The 14372-nt window shown below is 44.8% G+C and overlaps 1 protein-coding gene across 2 annotated transcripts; it reads left to right on the top strand.

Annotated features, from left to right (window-relative positions):
• Positions 1-3220: 3220 nt before the first annotated feature.
• LOC118510849 (troponin C) lies at positions 3221-14372 on the top strand. 2 transcript variants are annotated; one of them, XM_036053180.1, is made up of 4 exons: positions 3221-3639; positions 10028-10341; positions 13656-13765; positions 13862-14372. In XM_036053180.1, exons 1-4 carry the CDS (start codon positions 3637-3639, stop codon positions 13888-13890), a joined length of 456 nt encoding a protein of 151 aa, XP_035909073.1. In that variant the 5' UTR covers positions 3221-3636; the 3' UTR covers positions 13891-14372. The 2 variants fall into 2 exon arrangements, with proteins under 2 accessions (XP_035909073.1, XP_035909072.1); XM_036053179.1 differs by lacking the exon at positions 3221-3639 and adding an exon at positions 5969-6345.

The raw sequence follows: 14372 nt of genomic DNA, 5'->3' as shown, positions 1-14372 counted from the left end.
AATAAATCAAACAGCCGGAACAAGCCTATTACCGCTTCTCTTTTTCTTCTTCGGCTTCACACAATGAAATCCCACTCAATCAGTTCGTGTGTGAATTTATGGCGCCGTAAAAGGGAACGGGAAAAAACTAACACATAAAATGCAGTACACCTAATGATCGTTTCCCCACCGCCAAATGTATCCAGTTTCCACACTGGTCACGGCTCTGCCCGCTCAAATCGATAAGTGTTTTAGAGCACTTTTATTTCGCTTGCCGATCGTAACCTGCCACGTGCCTGTCCGGGGTAGTGAATAAACTTTGAAACTCGTCAAATTTTTACAACCTTCTCGTAAAAGGAGGGGAAGAGAGAGAGAGAGAGCAACAAGAGACGGCACATACTGAACGTCTGTTTGCTTTTCTTTATGTGTCTGAAGAGACCTGCAAGCTGCCAGCATATTGTAAGCCGGCAAGTCGATACAGTTCCCTTCCCGATGATGCAATTGCAACTGCAAACGGTATGAGCATTTGCGCGAGAAAAGAAAAAGCCAATCCATTCTCGGGATGCGCCAGGAGCAGCAATTAAATTGACGCCAGCCACATTAACGAGCAAAAGAGGTAGATTGAAAAGGCGAGCTCGTGGTGCTTTATTTTCTGCATCGATACGATGTACCCTACCGCCTGTGAGATGCTTCAATCAATCAATTTACCCGCCCAGAGAGATCCAGATGGGGGATTTCCAGATTGAAGATGAGCGAGCGCTTCTTGTTGAGCCTCAAGATGGAGAGTAGAATGAGGCCACAGACGAGGACCTGCTAGGTTACTATCGCGAGATCTGTGTTTTATTTTACGACAGTTTTGCTCGTGGCAGATTTGCTTGCTATACGGGGAAGCGTTAATGGTATTGCAAAGTGCACTGTAATGGGTATTGGGGTGGATCATAACAACACAAAGCCCGGTGGGCGTTTGAACACAATCGAGTACAAATTCCTTGACAACGTTTTTAATACTGGCTATAGAAAACCCGTTTAGCGTGATCAACTCAAGAAAAGGCCTTTTTGATAGGTTGAAAAAAATTAATAAAAAAGCTTGTGTCAGTCTGATGGTTTGTAGGTTTGTGAGCAAACAACAGCAGCTTGTGGATAGCTCCTGAAAGTATGCAAGCTTTGTGTGTAGCATCGATTTTATTAGTCAAAGACATAAATTTTACTCCATCGCTCTTCAAGATGAATTATTTACAAATATATATTCTTATTGCTGTGCTTTAGAGTTTTGATACGGTTATAGGATAAATTGTATTTATTTAAAAAAAAAATGCGTACCTAGGGGAGATTTGAATGTTATAGCATCTGAAAGTCTCTGGAAGGCCAAAACCATCTAAACTCGGATTTGTTTGCATAGACCACCAGCTAATCCAAACAGAAACTACTTCCATGCCGTTTCTCTTCCTTCCGCTCTTCAAATAATAATTACAAACCTACAGATACCGTTTCCGGCTAATCAATCAGCCTGTCAGGGAGATGCAACCATCCCCAACGCCACTCACAACGACCTATAGCACAATAAGCACTGTGCCGTTCCTTGCTTGCCGGTTGCCGAAGCGAACCCCGTAACAAAGAACTAAAAACACCTCCTTTCGTCGATCAACAAAAAGCTACTTAATGGCTTTGCATCGAGCAACAAAACGCAAACGGTTGGGCTGGGCTTCATTCCATCACGCACGCAGCAGCACGAGGCTGAACAAATAAATTGGTGCAATTTTATGCACTATTTTAAGAGCAAATCATTAGCGGCTTTCGATCGTGTGGTGCGCTAGTAGAGGACAGGGCGAGCGGGCCCGAGGGTTTGTTTATGAAGTGTGTCCACCGGGACTGTCGAACGAAACGAATGCAGCAGAATCGTCGCTGTCGATAGGCACACCTGGTGTTGCCATTCTCCTTAATAGTTGGCTTGCTTTGCTGTCAGCGACCGCGTGCATCTATGGAAGGACACAGCTTTCCTATTTCTCGTGTGCTGTACATATCTTTAAACGAACTTAGAATCGCTTACATATTTCCATATTTCCTTATAAATCATCTTCAAATAATAGTTTCATCATTTAATTAAACTATCACACGATACGAGCTCGATTCCATAAATCAGACCTGCGTGGTCAAATTAATGAAGTCGTTTAGCAGAAAGAAGCTTAGGCCCCCGTTCTGGCTAGAAGGAGACAGATACCAACTACTGATTCAGATACGCACCTGTATTTATAGTGGATTATCGCAAAGAACAAAACGGACCGTGCGAGGACTCCATTTTCCATGGTCCGTGCCGGGCCATTTTTATACACTTCCCGTGGATTGGAATGCTCGGCACACCGTCACCGCCGGGTCTTACGATTTGGCAATCTTAACCTTTCTCGCTTCCACACCATTCCGACCTCCCGACCTCTCCCCAGCACCTCACTCCCCGTGTTCCCTTAGGTACAACCCTGATCAACACCTGGCCCCTTCGGACGGACGCAAGATTCATCGTCAAACGATGCGAAACGTAGCGAAACAGCCGGCAAAACACACACACTCAACCAGGAATGATTGGGTCGGAAGAGATTCATTGAAATTATGTAAACCACACTCGAGGTTTCTTCGCCCTCTCGGCGTGTGTGCCGGTGTAGATATGGAACTGGTCGAGTGTCAAAGTGCGGATTTCCCGTTTGGAATGATGGATCGAAAGATGCCATGCACTCGGCCCATGGAAAGAGGAAATCTCTCGGTGTGTGCGCGTGAAGGTGAGAACGTTTCCTTCCTTCGTGCTGGTGGTAAGGGCGAGAGGGCCGACCCAGGGTGAAGTGGTCGGTTTGTTACGCCTCACTCACAGCACGTTTCCAAACATGCCGGTCGCCGAGTCCAACGGGGCCGGACCGGTTTCACGAATGGAAAAAGTATACACGCTTGCTACTGGGTACGCTACTTATAGCGATTTTTCCTGCCCATTGCGACGGCTGTCGGCTGTCGGGAAAGCCAACGTCATACACACATTTCCACCGGCCTCGCTCTCAAGCTCTCTCTCTCTCTCTCTCTCTCTCGTCCGTCGTTTTTCACCGGCCGAGTGGTCTGGATATGTATGCCTGCCTTCAGGATGGAAAAGGAAAAGCGATCCGATAAGTCGTATGCAGTTTGCAAGCGCCCCCTCGCTTTGTGTTGGGGGGGGGGGGGAGGAAAGTGGTTTTTCTTTTTTACTTCTGTCGGGAAGAAACATTCAACATTGGACCGATCGGAGTGAGGGAACACACAAACAACGCACACCCGAGTGGTCGGACTCCTCACGCATGCTGCGACTCATCTAACGTCCTTCTACTGCTTGCCCTCCCTCCCCCTGGACCGAACCAATATTGTGCGGAGGAGTTTTTAAATATAAATGATGTTGAATGATATTTTTCGCCTCTAGTTGCCTATTGAACCGCCTTCGGTTAATTAACTGTTTCGGTGCGAAACGGACCCGGTGTACGCGGCAGTTTTCTGAGTCTTTCCGTGTCTTTCGGTGCGTGCAGTTCGGTGTGTGACGTGTGTGTGCGGTCGTACGCGTAGTGCCTGCAGCCACCTGTGCCTTCACGTTTGCTGTCTTCCAGCGTACCTTTCCGTGCAAACCAGCGACACTAAACTACACACGGCGACAGAATGGTAATGTACAGTGTGCACGCGATACATATTTATATCTAGCGATTGGAAACGGGTGAAGTAAATTAGAGTGAACGAAGTAACAGGAAAACGTACGCAGCCAACCCGGCACTGTGCGGTGCCAGGCGTCTCCATCACATTCGACTTGAATTCCGGAAATGGTGCCAACGAGTACACCCACTGCTAATCAGAAATAAAAAAACTAATCAGAGGAGAGCGTACAGAATAATGAAGCATTCATTATGGACAGTAAAAGTTGTAATCAATCAAACGTGGAGACACACGGAATGCAGCAAACACTAGAAGTGAAACGCTATGCGTCATTTTCTCCCCCTATTTGTTAATCAAGATCACGAGTCTCGGTGTTGAAAGTGATGATGTTGGTTTGCGCGGAATGTGTCTAAGCCCGCCAGTTGCCAAAAAGAAAAATCAACTATTTTGACACAAGCTCGTCACATTCGGCTGGCACATATTAATTAAGCCGAGCGACGAATCAATGACGAGATCAAATCAGCCAGCCAACCTCGTGATGCGCTGCCACGATCGTGATGTGTGGAATGTTGAAAAAGGGCGTGAAATTGACGTGATTCTTCCCTATCTGGCTGGGGTTTGGCTGCGATAGATGCTAGCCGCAACTGTGTTCACCGTGTCCGCCTTCGCTTCGATCACATTTGTTCGGAAGTCACCCCAGGTTTTTCGGGGTGGGATTTTATTAATAAATCTCAACTCATTCCACGGTTATTAATCATCAGCTATGTCGCTCCCGATTGCGGATTCCACCCCAGCGACGGTTGAGTGATGGGGCAAATGATTCATTAACGGATGGAACGCAACGGTAGTGTGTGGTTCACGTAATCGGGCATTACGCTCTCATTACGCGGTTCAATTTTTGTGCGCTTGAACAATTTCTCCGCCAAAGATAACGCAATGCACATTTTCGTATCAATCGTTTACATGGATTGGTTGAGATAAAGTTTTTTTTATACCAAAATTCCTTTTTAAATAAATACACTGCAAGCGATAAAAGATCAATAATCAATGAATCAAACCAAGTGTTTATAGCATTTACTTGAAACCACTCAATTATGAGCGATATTTTCCAGCCCATTTCAAACGACGCCATTTCCGTTGAGTTTCTAGATCAAACGCACGATGATGCAAGAAGATTAATTTACCCCCCTCGAAGAGTGTGATCTTTGATCTACGCTTTATTAATATAAGCCGAGCTGGTTGCTAGATATCTCTAAAGCGTGTGGTATAATTATAGCAAAATTATGATTTTCCATCCGCAAAACCTCGCTTCGAGCACTTCTTATCTGATAAACATAAATAATAAGCGTAATAATTAGCTTCCACGGAAATCGATTGCTTGCTTAAGTTGGTTGTTTACATACGAAGAGCAAGAAGGCACCATAGCCTACTGGGTAAGTGAGGTGAGCTAGAGGTAATTGTGCTTGATTTGGGAAAGGAGTGTGTGTGACGTAGGTTCAAATCTCACTTGAAGCAAATCAGAATTGTTTATTTTGCTCCAACAACTTTTTTCAATACATTTTAAGATTCACTTATACTTTTCAAATAGAAATTTTAACTAAAATTCACTTCTTCCACACCAGAACAAAGAAAATCGCTCACTTCTTACCCCAAAGTATCAGCTTTCGGCTATATTTATTATTTATTTTTCCTGCTTCACGCCTGCTCAGCTAGATTAATTAATGAGTCGTTATTTTTAATCCATCTTCCTGTGGCTTTATTTAGCTTGAGTTCCGCTCTGACCACTCAATGTACCCGCCTTACCACCCGCCGAGGTAGTAATTATATGCAATAGAGCCGAACAAAGCAGTAGCATTTCCTTCCGTAAAGTAGTAGAAAAAAGACAGCACGAGAGCTGTCCATTTTTAGCAGGATAATTTATCCACAACCCATCCATCTTGGTTGCTCACCTGCGAGCGTTTAGTAGGCCGCTCTTTTTTAAAATGAAGCAAGAAAAATAAGGTTAATAATTTTGCCACCACTTAAGGTGAGCACGGCCCCGTGCACGACACGACTCGTTCTGGTCTGAGTGGGATGGTTTATCTCACGGCACATACTGCTCCCACATGCCTTCGTTCCGGGGATCCAAACCAGTGTGCAGATGCAGGTGTAAATAAATAAAATTTAATTTCCTTCCCCAATTTCCCGACGGTGCAGAGCCGTCCGGCGAGAATCGTTTCCTGATGTCCGTTACGAAATTATACCCAAGACACACACCAACGCACACAAGGGAGCACACGGGTGTAAATGTGCCAGGGACGATTGAGTTTGATGATTGGTTCTCAATCGAAGATCACCGCCGAAGATCGCTGCTCCGATGAGAGCTGACAGGCGCAGGAGAGACACTTGCAACCCCTTATTTATCTGTGCAGTCCTTACACCGTGGACGACATCTTTGTTTTGGGTGGTTCGAGTGTGCATGTGCGCGATTCGATCCGGTCGGGACAATCGATCGGGTGCATCGGGATTGCATTGCAGGTGCTCTCCGATCGGAGCCAAAATTCACGGCCAGCTCAGTCGATCGGACACTGCATCACCACTGTGCTGTGCGAAGAGTAGTCCGCAGTCGTAGCCAGCTGCCGGAAGCTGCTGATCATCGATTCCGAAGTAAAGGGGTTTTCGTGTTCAATCAGCTGCCACCCGTCTGGAGTACCCGTCGTCAAGATGTCGGAATTTTTTGTGAGTTTTGATCGGTGAATTTAATCCCGGCTGTGTGTGTGTGTGCGTGCCAATAACCGATGCAAGCCAATTCCAATTAATGTGTCTGTGTTTCAAGTGAAGAAAAATTAAGCAAACTCTACCAAAAGCTATCGAAAATGGAACGATCAATTCCGCACTAATGGAGCGGACAGTGTCCCGGACACACACACGCACCTATCCATCCGTCGGCGGGATCATTTTTTTCTCCACGGTCCACGGTTGTTGCCCGCCGAATAGAAACGTTCGGTGAAGCATGTGTCACACCACCCGGACGCAGGGTGACGAGCGCTCACTTAATTAGTGTGTCCAGCGACGAAAGAGCAGGAGTTTCCTTCTCCCGCCCTGCCTACTTTCAACCTCAACTCAATTAGTACGAAAGCTCACGGACACACGGACACATTAGGGTGACCGCAAAAATGTTATTAAAATATTGTTGGCAATCGATTTCTGTCGAAGCAACTTTCCGTTTGATGTTATGGGTGTTTTTTTACGGGGAAGCGTGAAACATAAATCATTGCTCCAGTTTTCCCATACGGTTCTGTACGCTTGATGGCGCTTTTGTACTGATGCGTTCGACTAACGGAACGATACTGTTTGGTCGTGTGTAAAGTGTGTAATTAAACTTGCGAATGAATATTTATTGGCTCACACTGCACGCAGAGTGTGTGGCGTTGTGGGGAAGTGTTGCAGTTATTGTGGAAGGATGAGATTATTAATAATTGGAGTTGGAGTTGGGAATAATACACGAGAAGTGTCTTTTTAACATTAAATTATTATTTGTAAATTTGAATTTCTGACATCCAAGAAGTGGAATTATAATGAAAAATTCATCAAATTAAAAAAATCATAGATAAACTGCAAGAAAATAGTTTCACTTTTGATTCCCAAATTCGTTGAAGTACAAACAGAACTCTTTACTGTTGCACGAACAGTAACTATCTTTACGAATACAACGATTTAAATGATTTTGAATCACTTCTATTCTATTCTATTGAACTTTGCAATCATATAATGGAATGTTTCATTGTGGCTGTTTGGAATATAACTTGGATTAATGAAGAGGTGATTTGAAAATAATCATTTCCAACTTATTTTTGGGTTAAACCCGATTGAATGTAACTGATGACCCGACCACGAGAGCTGAAACACGTTTTTAGGCGAAAAAATTATCAAAAGGAATTAGGGCATCCAAAGAGCTTGATTCGCCAGCGCCCCTGAGTGATTCAAAATAATTGTTAACTATTGAGTAATTAAGAAGAAAGCGAAGAAATTATCAAACCGCCGAAATTCTTATCAAACTTTTTTTTAAATTATTTTCATATATGTTTGTTTTTGTCGTGAATAATTCTCTATCTCGAGTGGGATAATATTACGTAGTAGCACCAGAGTTAGCCGACCAGGAAGACCAGGAAGTCTGTTATCTGAGTCAAGGCGAGAGTAACTGTAGCTAGTATTGATTATAATCATTTGTTTAGCTGTTTCATCCAGCTTATTTTATTTATTTATTAATTATGACGGTTTGATGCCGTATTGTCATTTCATCCACCTTCTCAGCTGTTTTTTTTTCCTAAAAGTGGTCAACATACGAAATAATTTAAAAATAACATCCCCAAGTAACATCTTTCTCGATCTTCACAAGGTGTAAACGCGTAAATTTACCTTTTAATTGTGTTTATGCCTTAGGATGGAAGAGTTTGACATGTCACGAAAACAAAACCATCCATTTGCTACTGCTACGATGGTATGCATCATGTTTCCCTTCATGTTTCTGACAATGTGTTCTAACGGCCACCACACCGACACAGTCATAACTCGCTCGCTCTCTCTCTCTCTTTCTCTCTGGCTACACTCACGGAACTGGTTTCTATTGTTTATTGTGACAAGCAGAGCACACCCTTGACAGCTGCGACTGCCGCTGGCGATTGATGCAATGCAGTGGCCCTCTTCTGCAAAACCAATAAATCATAGCCGAACTGTGCCGCAGGATAAAATTTTCGCGGTCATCGAGCACCCAACCGGGGTTAGATCGTAAAGCAAAGTGAAAACGCTGCAATAAGCGCTGCAGGAAAAGTGTGGATCATGCGGTGGACGTGGAGTGGAGTGTGTCAATCAAAAATCCAAACCGCGCCCTCGAAGATCAAAAAACCGAACGCGCTACGGATCATTTCCTTTCGGGCCCCGCATAAAACCCTACCATATCCCAATTTTATCCGACTGATGAGTATTTTTAACGGGCGGGTTTGTTTTTTTTCCGTTGCCTTGCTTTTTCCATATAATGAGGAGTGTGCGGCAAAGAAGAAAAAGCGTAACACGAGATGCTCGACCCTCGAGAGGGAGGCAGTCCCTGGGCGATCGTGTCACCGCGTGATGATCATGAATCAATCGTTAATAATTACATCAGGGGTCCCTATCCATGCCCACGGCCGTGCTGGCTGGCCGGCTGGCTGGCTGACTGGCTGGCTCCGGGCCAGAAATCCTCGGTTCGGTCGCACCACTGCCAAATGGTCTGTCTTATGTTCATTCCCCGAGGGACGAGCAAACCCTTGAAGGTGAATGGAGAAGAAAATGATTAATGCTACAGCATAGGGTTGCCTGTGAAGAGTTAAAAGGGTGGGAAAGGGAAGGGGGCGGAACAGGGGGGGAACGGTTTGGGCCAACGTGCCAGTTGGACCGAACCAGTCAAACACTAAAAATTCCTCTCCATTAATATTTATAACGGAATCGAGACTCGAGGTTCGCCATTTACCGAACTGGGGTAGCTTTGCTCTCTTTGATTCCTTACGGGCCAACCGAGTATTTGGGAAAACGATTAAAGAAGTGGCAGCGACGGCGGACGCACAACACTGACCCAAACGGAATGCCATTACGACGATTTTTGCCCACCCGGCACGACATCCGGCATTTTCGCACGGGCAAAAAGACTTGGCCGATTTCACGAGATGCGCTCGTAAAGAGGGTTTCGATTTCACAGCCCATTTGGGTGGATGCCCCACCAAGGGACAAGCTCCGAATCGCTTCACGAGCTGCAACGATGGACAGCTTGATCGACACCTGTTTATGCGAATGCTCGACTCGTGTTTGTTTGAGCGGCTAAATTGGCAGAGCTGGTAGTGCGGCAGGACAGCGCAGTTAGTTGGCCGATCGGAAATGTCGTACAAAACATCAGGCAGGATTATGAAGTATGGCGTTCGATTCCGTTTGCTCAGGCTGCAAACGTTGAGGCAACATTGTAAAGTAAAGAACATGGAATGTAATTAGTTGCAGTAAACATGGAAGATGATTAGCGTTTGTACAGCGTACAATGTGCGCTGTTGTTAGTCTGCAATTAATAGTAGCTGTCACTTTGACAGGTGTCAGTTTCTAGTAGACCGTCCAATACCATAAATATTGTAAAAAAATATGAAAATCAGATTAAGGACATTTAAACTAGCAGTGCCAATATAGAACATTTGGCTGTTACAATTTGACATTTATCAACGCATTCTCCCGTGAACAGTCACTTAGTGTTAAAGTGACAATAATAATTACGATCTGATCAATTCTTCTTGCTAATGTCATTCAAGTAGTGCTAGCTGTCACTTTGATAGCTGTCAGCTGATCCTATCAGGATCCATAACTGTCAAAACTAATTGTTTACCATCATTTCACCTTCCCATTCCAGGATGATGAGGAACAGAGAATGCTGATCATGCGCAAAGCATTCCAGATGTTTGACACGCAGAAAACGGGCTTCATCGAGACGATCAAGATCTCGACCATCCTCAACACGATGGGCCAGCTGTTCGACGAGGGCGAGCTGCAGGATCTGATCGACGAGGAGGACCCGGAAAGTACGGGGCGCGTTAACTTTGACGGGTTCGCGAACATTGCCTCCAACTTCCTGCAGGAGGAGGAGGACGCGGAAGCGATGCAGCAGGAGCTGAAGGAAGCCTTCCGGTTGTATGACCGTGAGGGTAACGGCTACATCACCACTAGGTAAGCCGTTGTCGATAGCGTGTCGAAGTGCTCTTTCAGCCACTCTCGCACACACACACACACAGCTCCATATCATGTTCAACTCCTTATCCTTCTTCTTCGGCGCTTCTTGCGTGCACGTGTAGTATGTCAAATAAGCCTTTAATTTATCGCCCGCTCATGCTCCTACACGGGGAGTTTGTTCGGGGCCAATCGGGGTGGGAGCTGTTTTTTTTTTTGGCAAGTTCCGACGAAAACGTACGCTTGATTTATCGCTGTTTACCGTGTACGATAGTGTCATTATTTTTACTTTTCACCAACAAAAACCGAACGAAGGCAGGCGGTCCCAAGGCTGGGATTTGGGTTAGCTGAACTCGTTCGGTTCGTCTGCTCAGCTGACCGTAACCATAAGAAATTATGTTCGGTGACCTCTTTCGGCAAAAAAAAAACATTTCGACAGACGTTCGACATGTTATCCGGATGCGGAAAGAAAGCATCGGTCGCCTTCAAACACCAAGTGAGCACAAACATTAAACGATCACAAATTTTCGCCTGCTTTATTCGCCCGGGTGGAAAGATAAGGTGGGTTTGGTGAACGGTAACCGGAAATGGTACAGCTTACGATTCGGCCCTTCGTTTGCACAATGCGTGACGACAATGCTAAAGCGAGAGAGAGAGAATGAGTTCCTATATCTAATGTCCGATTGCTTGAAGGTCAATGGAGAAACATTCCAAGAAATTTTGCCAAACTCTTTATTTTTATTAGTTTCGGGCGACGGGGTCTATTTCCCATTCGGTTTAGGCTTCGAGAAGAAAAAAGAAGGGACTTGCCCACAGTCTAAACTATATTATGTCTTCTTGAAGAATCAAAATCAAGCTTCGAAAGGGTAAGGACTCGCATGATTATTTTCAATTGTTTTAGAATGCGGATTTTTATGGTTATACGATCGTAAACCTTTCGAGTGGAGAAGTTGAGTAAAAGCCCTTTTTCGGATTGCTTTTTTTCTCTGTGGCATCTTGACAAGGCATCTTGTCTCATTGCCAACGCACAATTCCTTTGAACTTGGATACCTGCCCTTGGAATTTGCAGGGTTTTCTCCATGAACGTTTTACGTAGCACATTGATTTTCACATCATATAACAAGACGATAGTGTGAAAAGAATTGGATTGCTATCACATCTGTGAGACAGGAACTGCAGTTAAGAAACAATTATCTCACAGTAAATACTCGGTGCACGTTTGTTTCAGTTGTATGTTTCGTAGTTTGACATATAGAGGGCTCCTCCGTAAAATGTAGGGTATATGTTTTTTCACTGGGTGTAATGTTAATTGTTCATATAGATTTTTCACTGATAATGATCAGAAAACGGAAATGTGATGGTTACACTGGGCGTTACTCGCATCAATTTCAGTTAATTACTGTTAATTATTTTCTTTACATCAATTAGAAATTTGAAACATTAACAGATAAAAATTAATAAGAAACGACGAGTACGTAAAATTGGAAATATAATTCTCACCATTTCAAGCACTCAACCGCTTGATTTAAGCTTCATTTTCCCATGATTAAAATCAGCATGTACATCAGTACATACTTCAAATTTAAGATCATTTTTTTCACAATTGTACGATATAATCTAGACTTCAAATCTGGAGCAATATATTGTATGTGTCACAACAACTTAGCAAACACGTTAAAAAGATTTGTTATCTATAAACGCTTGTATCATAATCGTGGAAACCCCTGCATTTGTAATCACTTTTCTTCCGCCACAAAATAGTTCCAACTCTTCGTTGCGATTGTGGTAAAAATTTGTTCACACCTCGTCGGGCCAATCTTTGAACACTATCGCTATCCACCATTCGAGCTGTACACTTCGAACAGAACACACACGCACATGGTAGAGAAGAAAGAAAACCCAGAGGGTTGTTGCTTTTCTTTTTTGCCCTACTGCCAAACAGTATAATCGAGCATTCGCCATAAAACACGCTCCGCTGGATGGTGAAAAACTAATTACGGTGAAAAGTAGTTTGGACACACACACGTTTGTGGTTTTGCGTGGTTTCGGGAAATTTATTGCCACCATATGTATGCTGCTGCTTGTGGCCACACACACACACACACACACGCACAACGAACACCGACCGGAAACGCGCTTTAAATCGAATGCGAAACCGACGAGCATAAAGAGTCACGCGCACGTCGCGGTAAAAATATAACAAACGCAATAAATAACGCCGGAGACTCCAAGCGCGCGTCGAACTCTCGTTTGGCGTATCATACTTTTCCTCGCCAGCGCCAAGCACCGACCACCGATTATGATGATGGGCCACCGTGGTGGGGAAGTTAATTTTGCATCGCTGACAAAATATTTCGAAATTTTCAACACCATCAACACCGCACAGGGTGATAAATTAGGGGGTAGGAAATGGAAAGGATGCGGTCACACTGCAGACGCACATTCCGATGGTTTGTCCGATGGCCGATCCCACGCGAGCGAACGCGATCCCTCGTTGTTTTCCCTTCCATCTGCTTTTCATCTACGGCAAATCCACTTAATCCACCGACGTCACCTGGAAGCGGTTCTTCCGCTTCGTGTTATTCCCCACTTTATTCGTTGTTTTTTTCTTTCGCACGCGAGAATAAACAACCGACACCACGTACGCAGCCATTTCTCTTCACAAACTACTGGGCGCCTCCATCGGTTGCGGTAGCGTTGCCGTTTTTTGTTTTTCTTTCTTCCGATTCACATTCGTTGCGGATCAGGCCACTGTTTACTCGGCACAAGAATTCCTCCCAGTGTGTGTGTGTGTGTGTGTGTGTGTGTGGCGGAAAAAATGGCGGAATCGGATGGATAGCATAAATATCATCATCACCGACGATGCGCAACCGAGTCGTACACGGTGGAATCGTTTCGCTGCTGTCTCAAGTCAAATGCGGCAGCAGCCGGCAGCATAATGGTCCTTGATTTCGGACCCTCTTTGCTACCTTGCTGCCACCAGCTGCCAGCACCATCCAAAGTCAGCGTGCAGCAGCCGTCCCGGGACTTAAATTATAAATGCTCGGGATGTGTTATAAGTTATGTGTGCCGTACCTGGGCGTACGAAGATGCTCGGGACCCTTCATTCCGGCCAGCAAGATGAATCGATGTTACGCTTCGCGTGAAACACTTCCCTTTCCCAAGGACAACGAGCGTGTGTGTGTTCTTTTTTCTTCCAGACTCTGAATTGAAAGTGAAGGGCACACTACCCGTGGTGGCCATTTTTCCACACCAGATGAGCACATTTCACATGACTGTTTTCTCTCTCTGTTCTTTTTTTCCTGCTCACCCAGCACGTTGAAGGAAATTCTGAAGGCACTGGACGATAAACTGTCCAACGAAGATCTGGACGGCATCATCGGGGAAATCGATACGGACGGTTCCGGAACGGTAGATTTCGATGGTAAGACAATCGGCGGGAAAAAGAACTACTGCTGCCAGCGCCAAACACATCTACTAATCCCACCCCATTTCGCTTGACCTATCTTCCCGTCCACAGAGTTCATGGAGATGATGACGGGCGAATAAGCGGTACCGATGACTCCCCAATCCACTGTGTCAACCATAACACGTACACACACACGCATGCTAATTTTCCAGTCACCAAGTACTTCTTCTTTCCAATCTTCGGAATCCCTGTGACAAACAGTCGGTCAACAGCAGGAAGCGAACAGTAGGATGCCACCAGCGGACTAGTCATTGCCACGATGCACACACACACAGACACACAGACACACATGCTGGATGTGTTTTTGTTAGCTATTATTAAATCACTCTCTGTGCCATCTTCAACCGTCCCCCTGTTTTCGATGGATATGCAAGTGTCTTCTTATGTGTAAAAATAAACCCAAAAAAACTCATAAAAACAGTCCGGGAACAACAACGACCACACCGTGATGCTTTCTTTTCGAATTTGGAACTCGAGCGCCTTTAATAAGAGAGCTTTATGTATTCATCAAACTCCGTTATTAACCCGATCAAAACATCTGCACAACAGGAGGAGGAAAGAG

The sequence above is a fragment of the Anopheles stephensi genome, chromosome 3 (genome assembly GCF_013141755.1).
Source record: "Anopheles stephensi strain Indian chromosome 3, UCI_ANSTEP_V1.0, whole genome shotgun sequence".
NCBI lineage: Eukaryota > Metazoa > Arthropoda > Insecta > Diptera > Culicidae > Anopheles > Anopheles stephensi.
The sequence above is the reverse complement of the archived record's forward strand: the minus strand, read 5'-3'. Positions and strand labels throughout refer to the sequence as shown.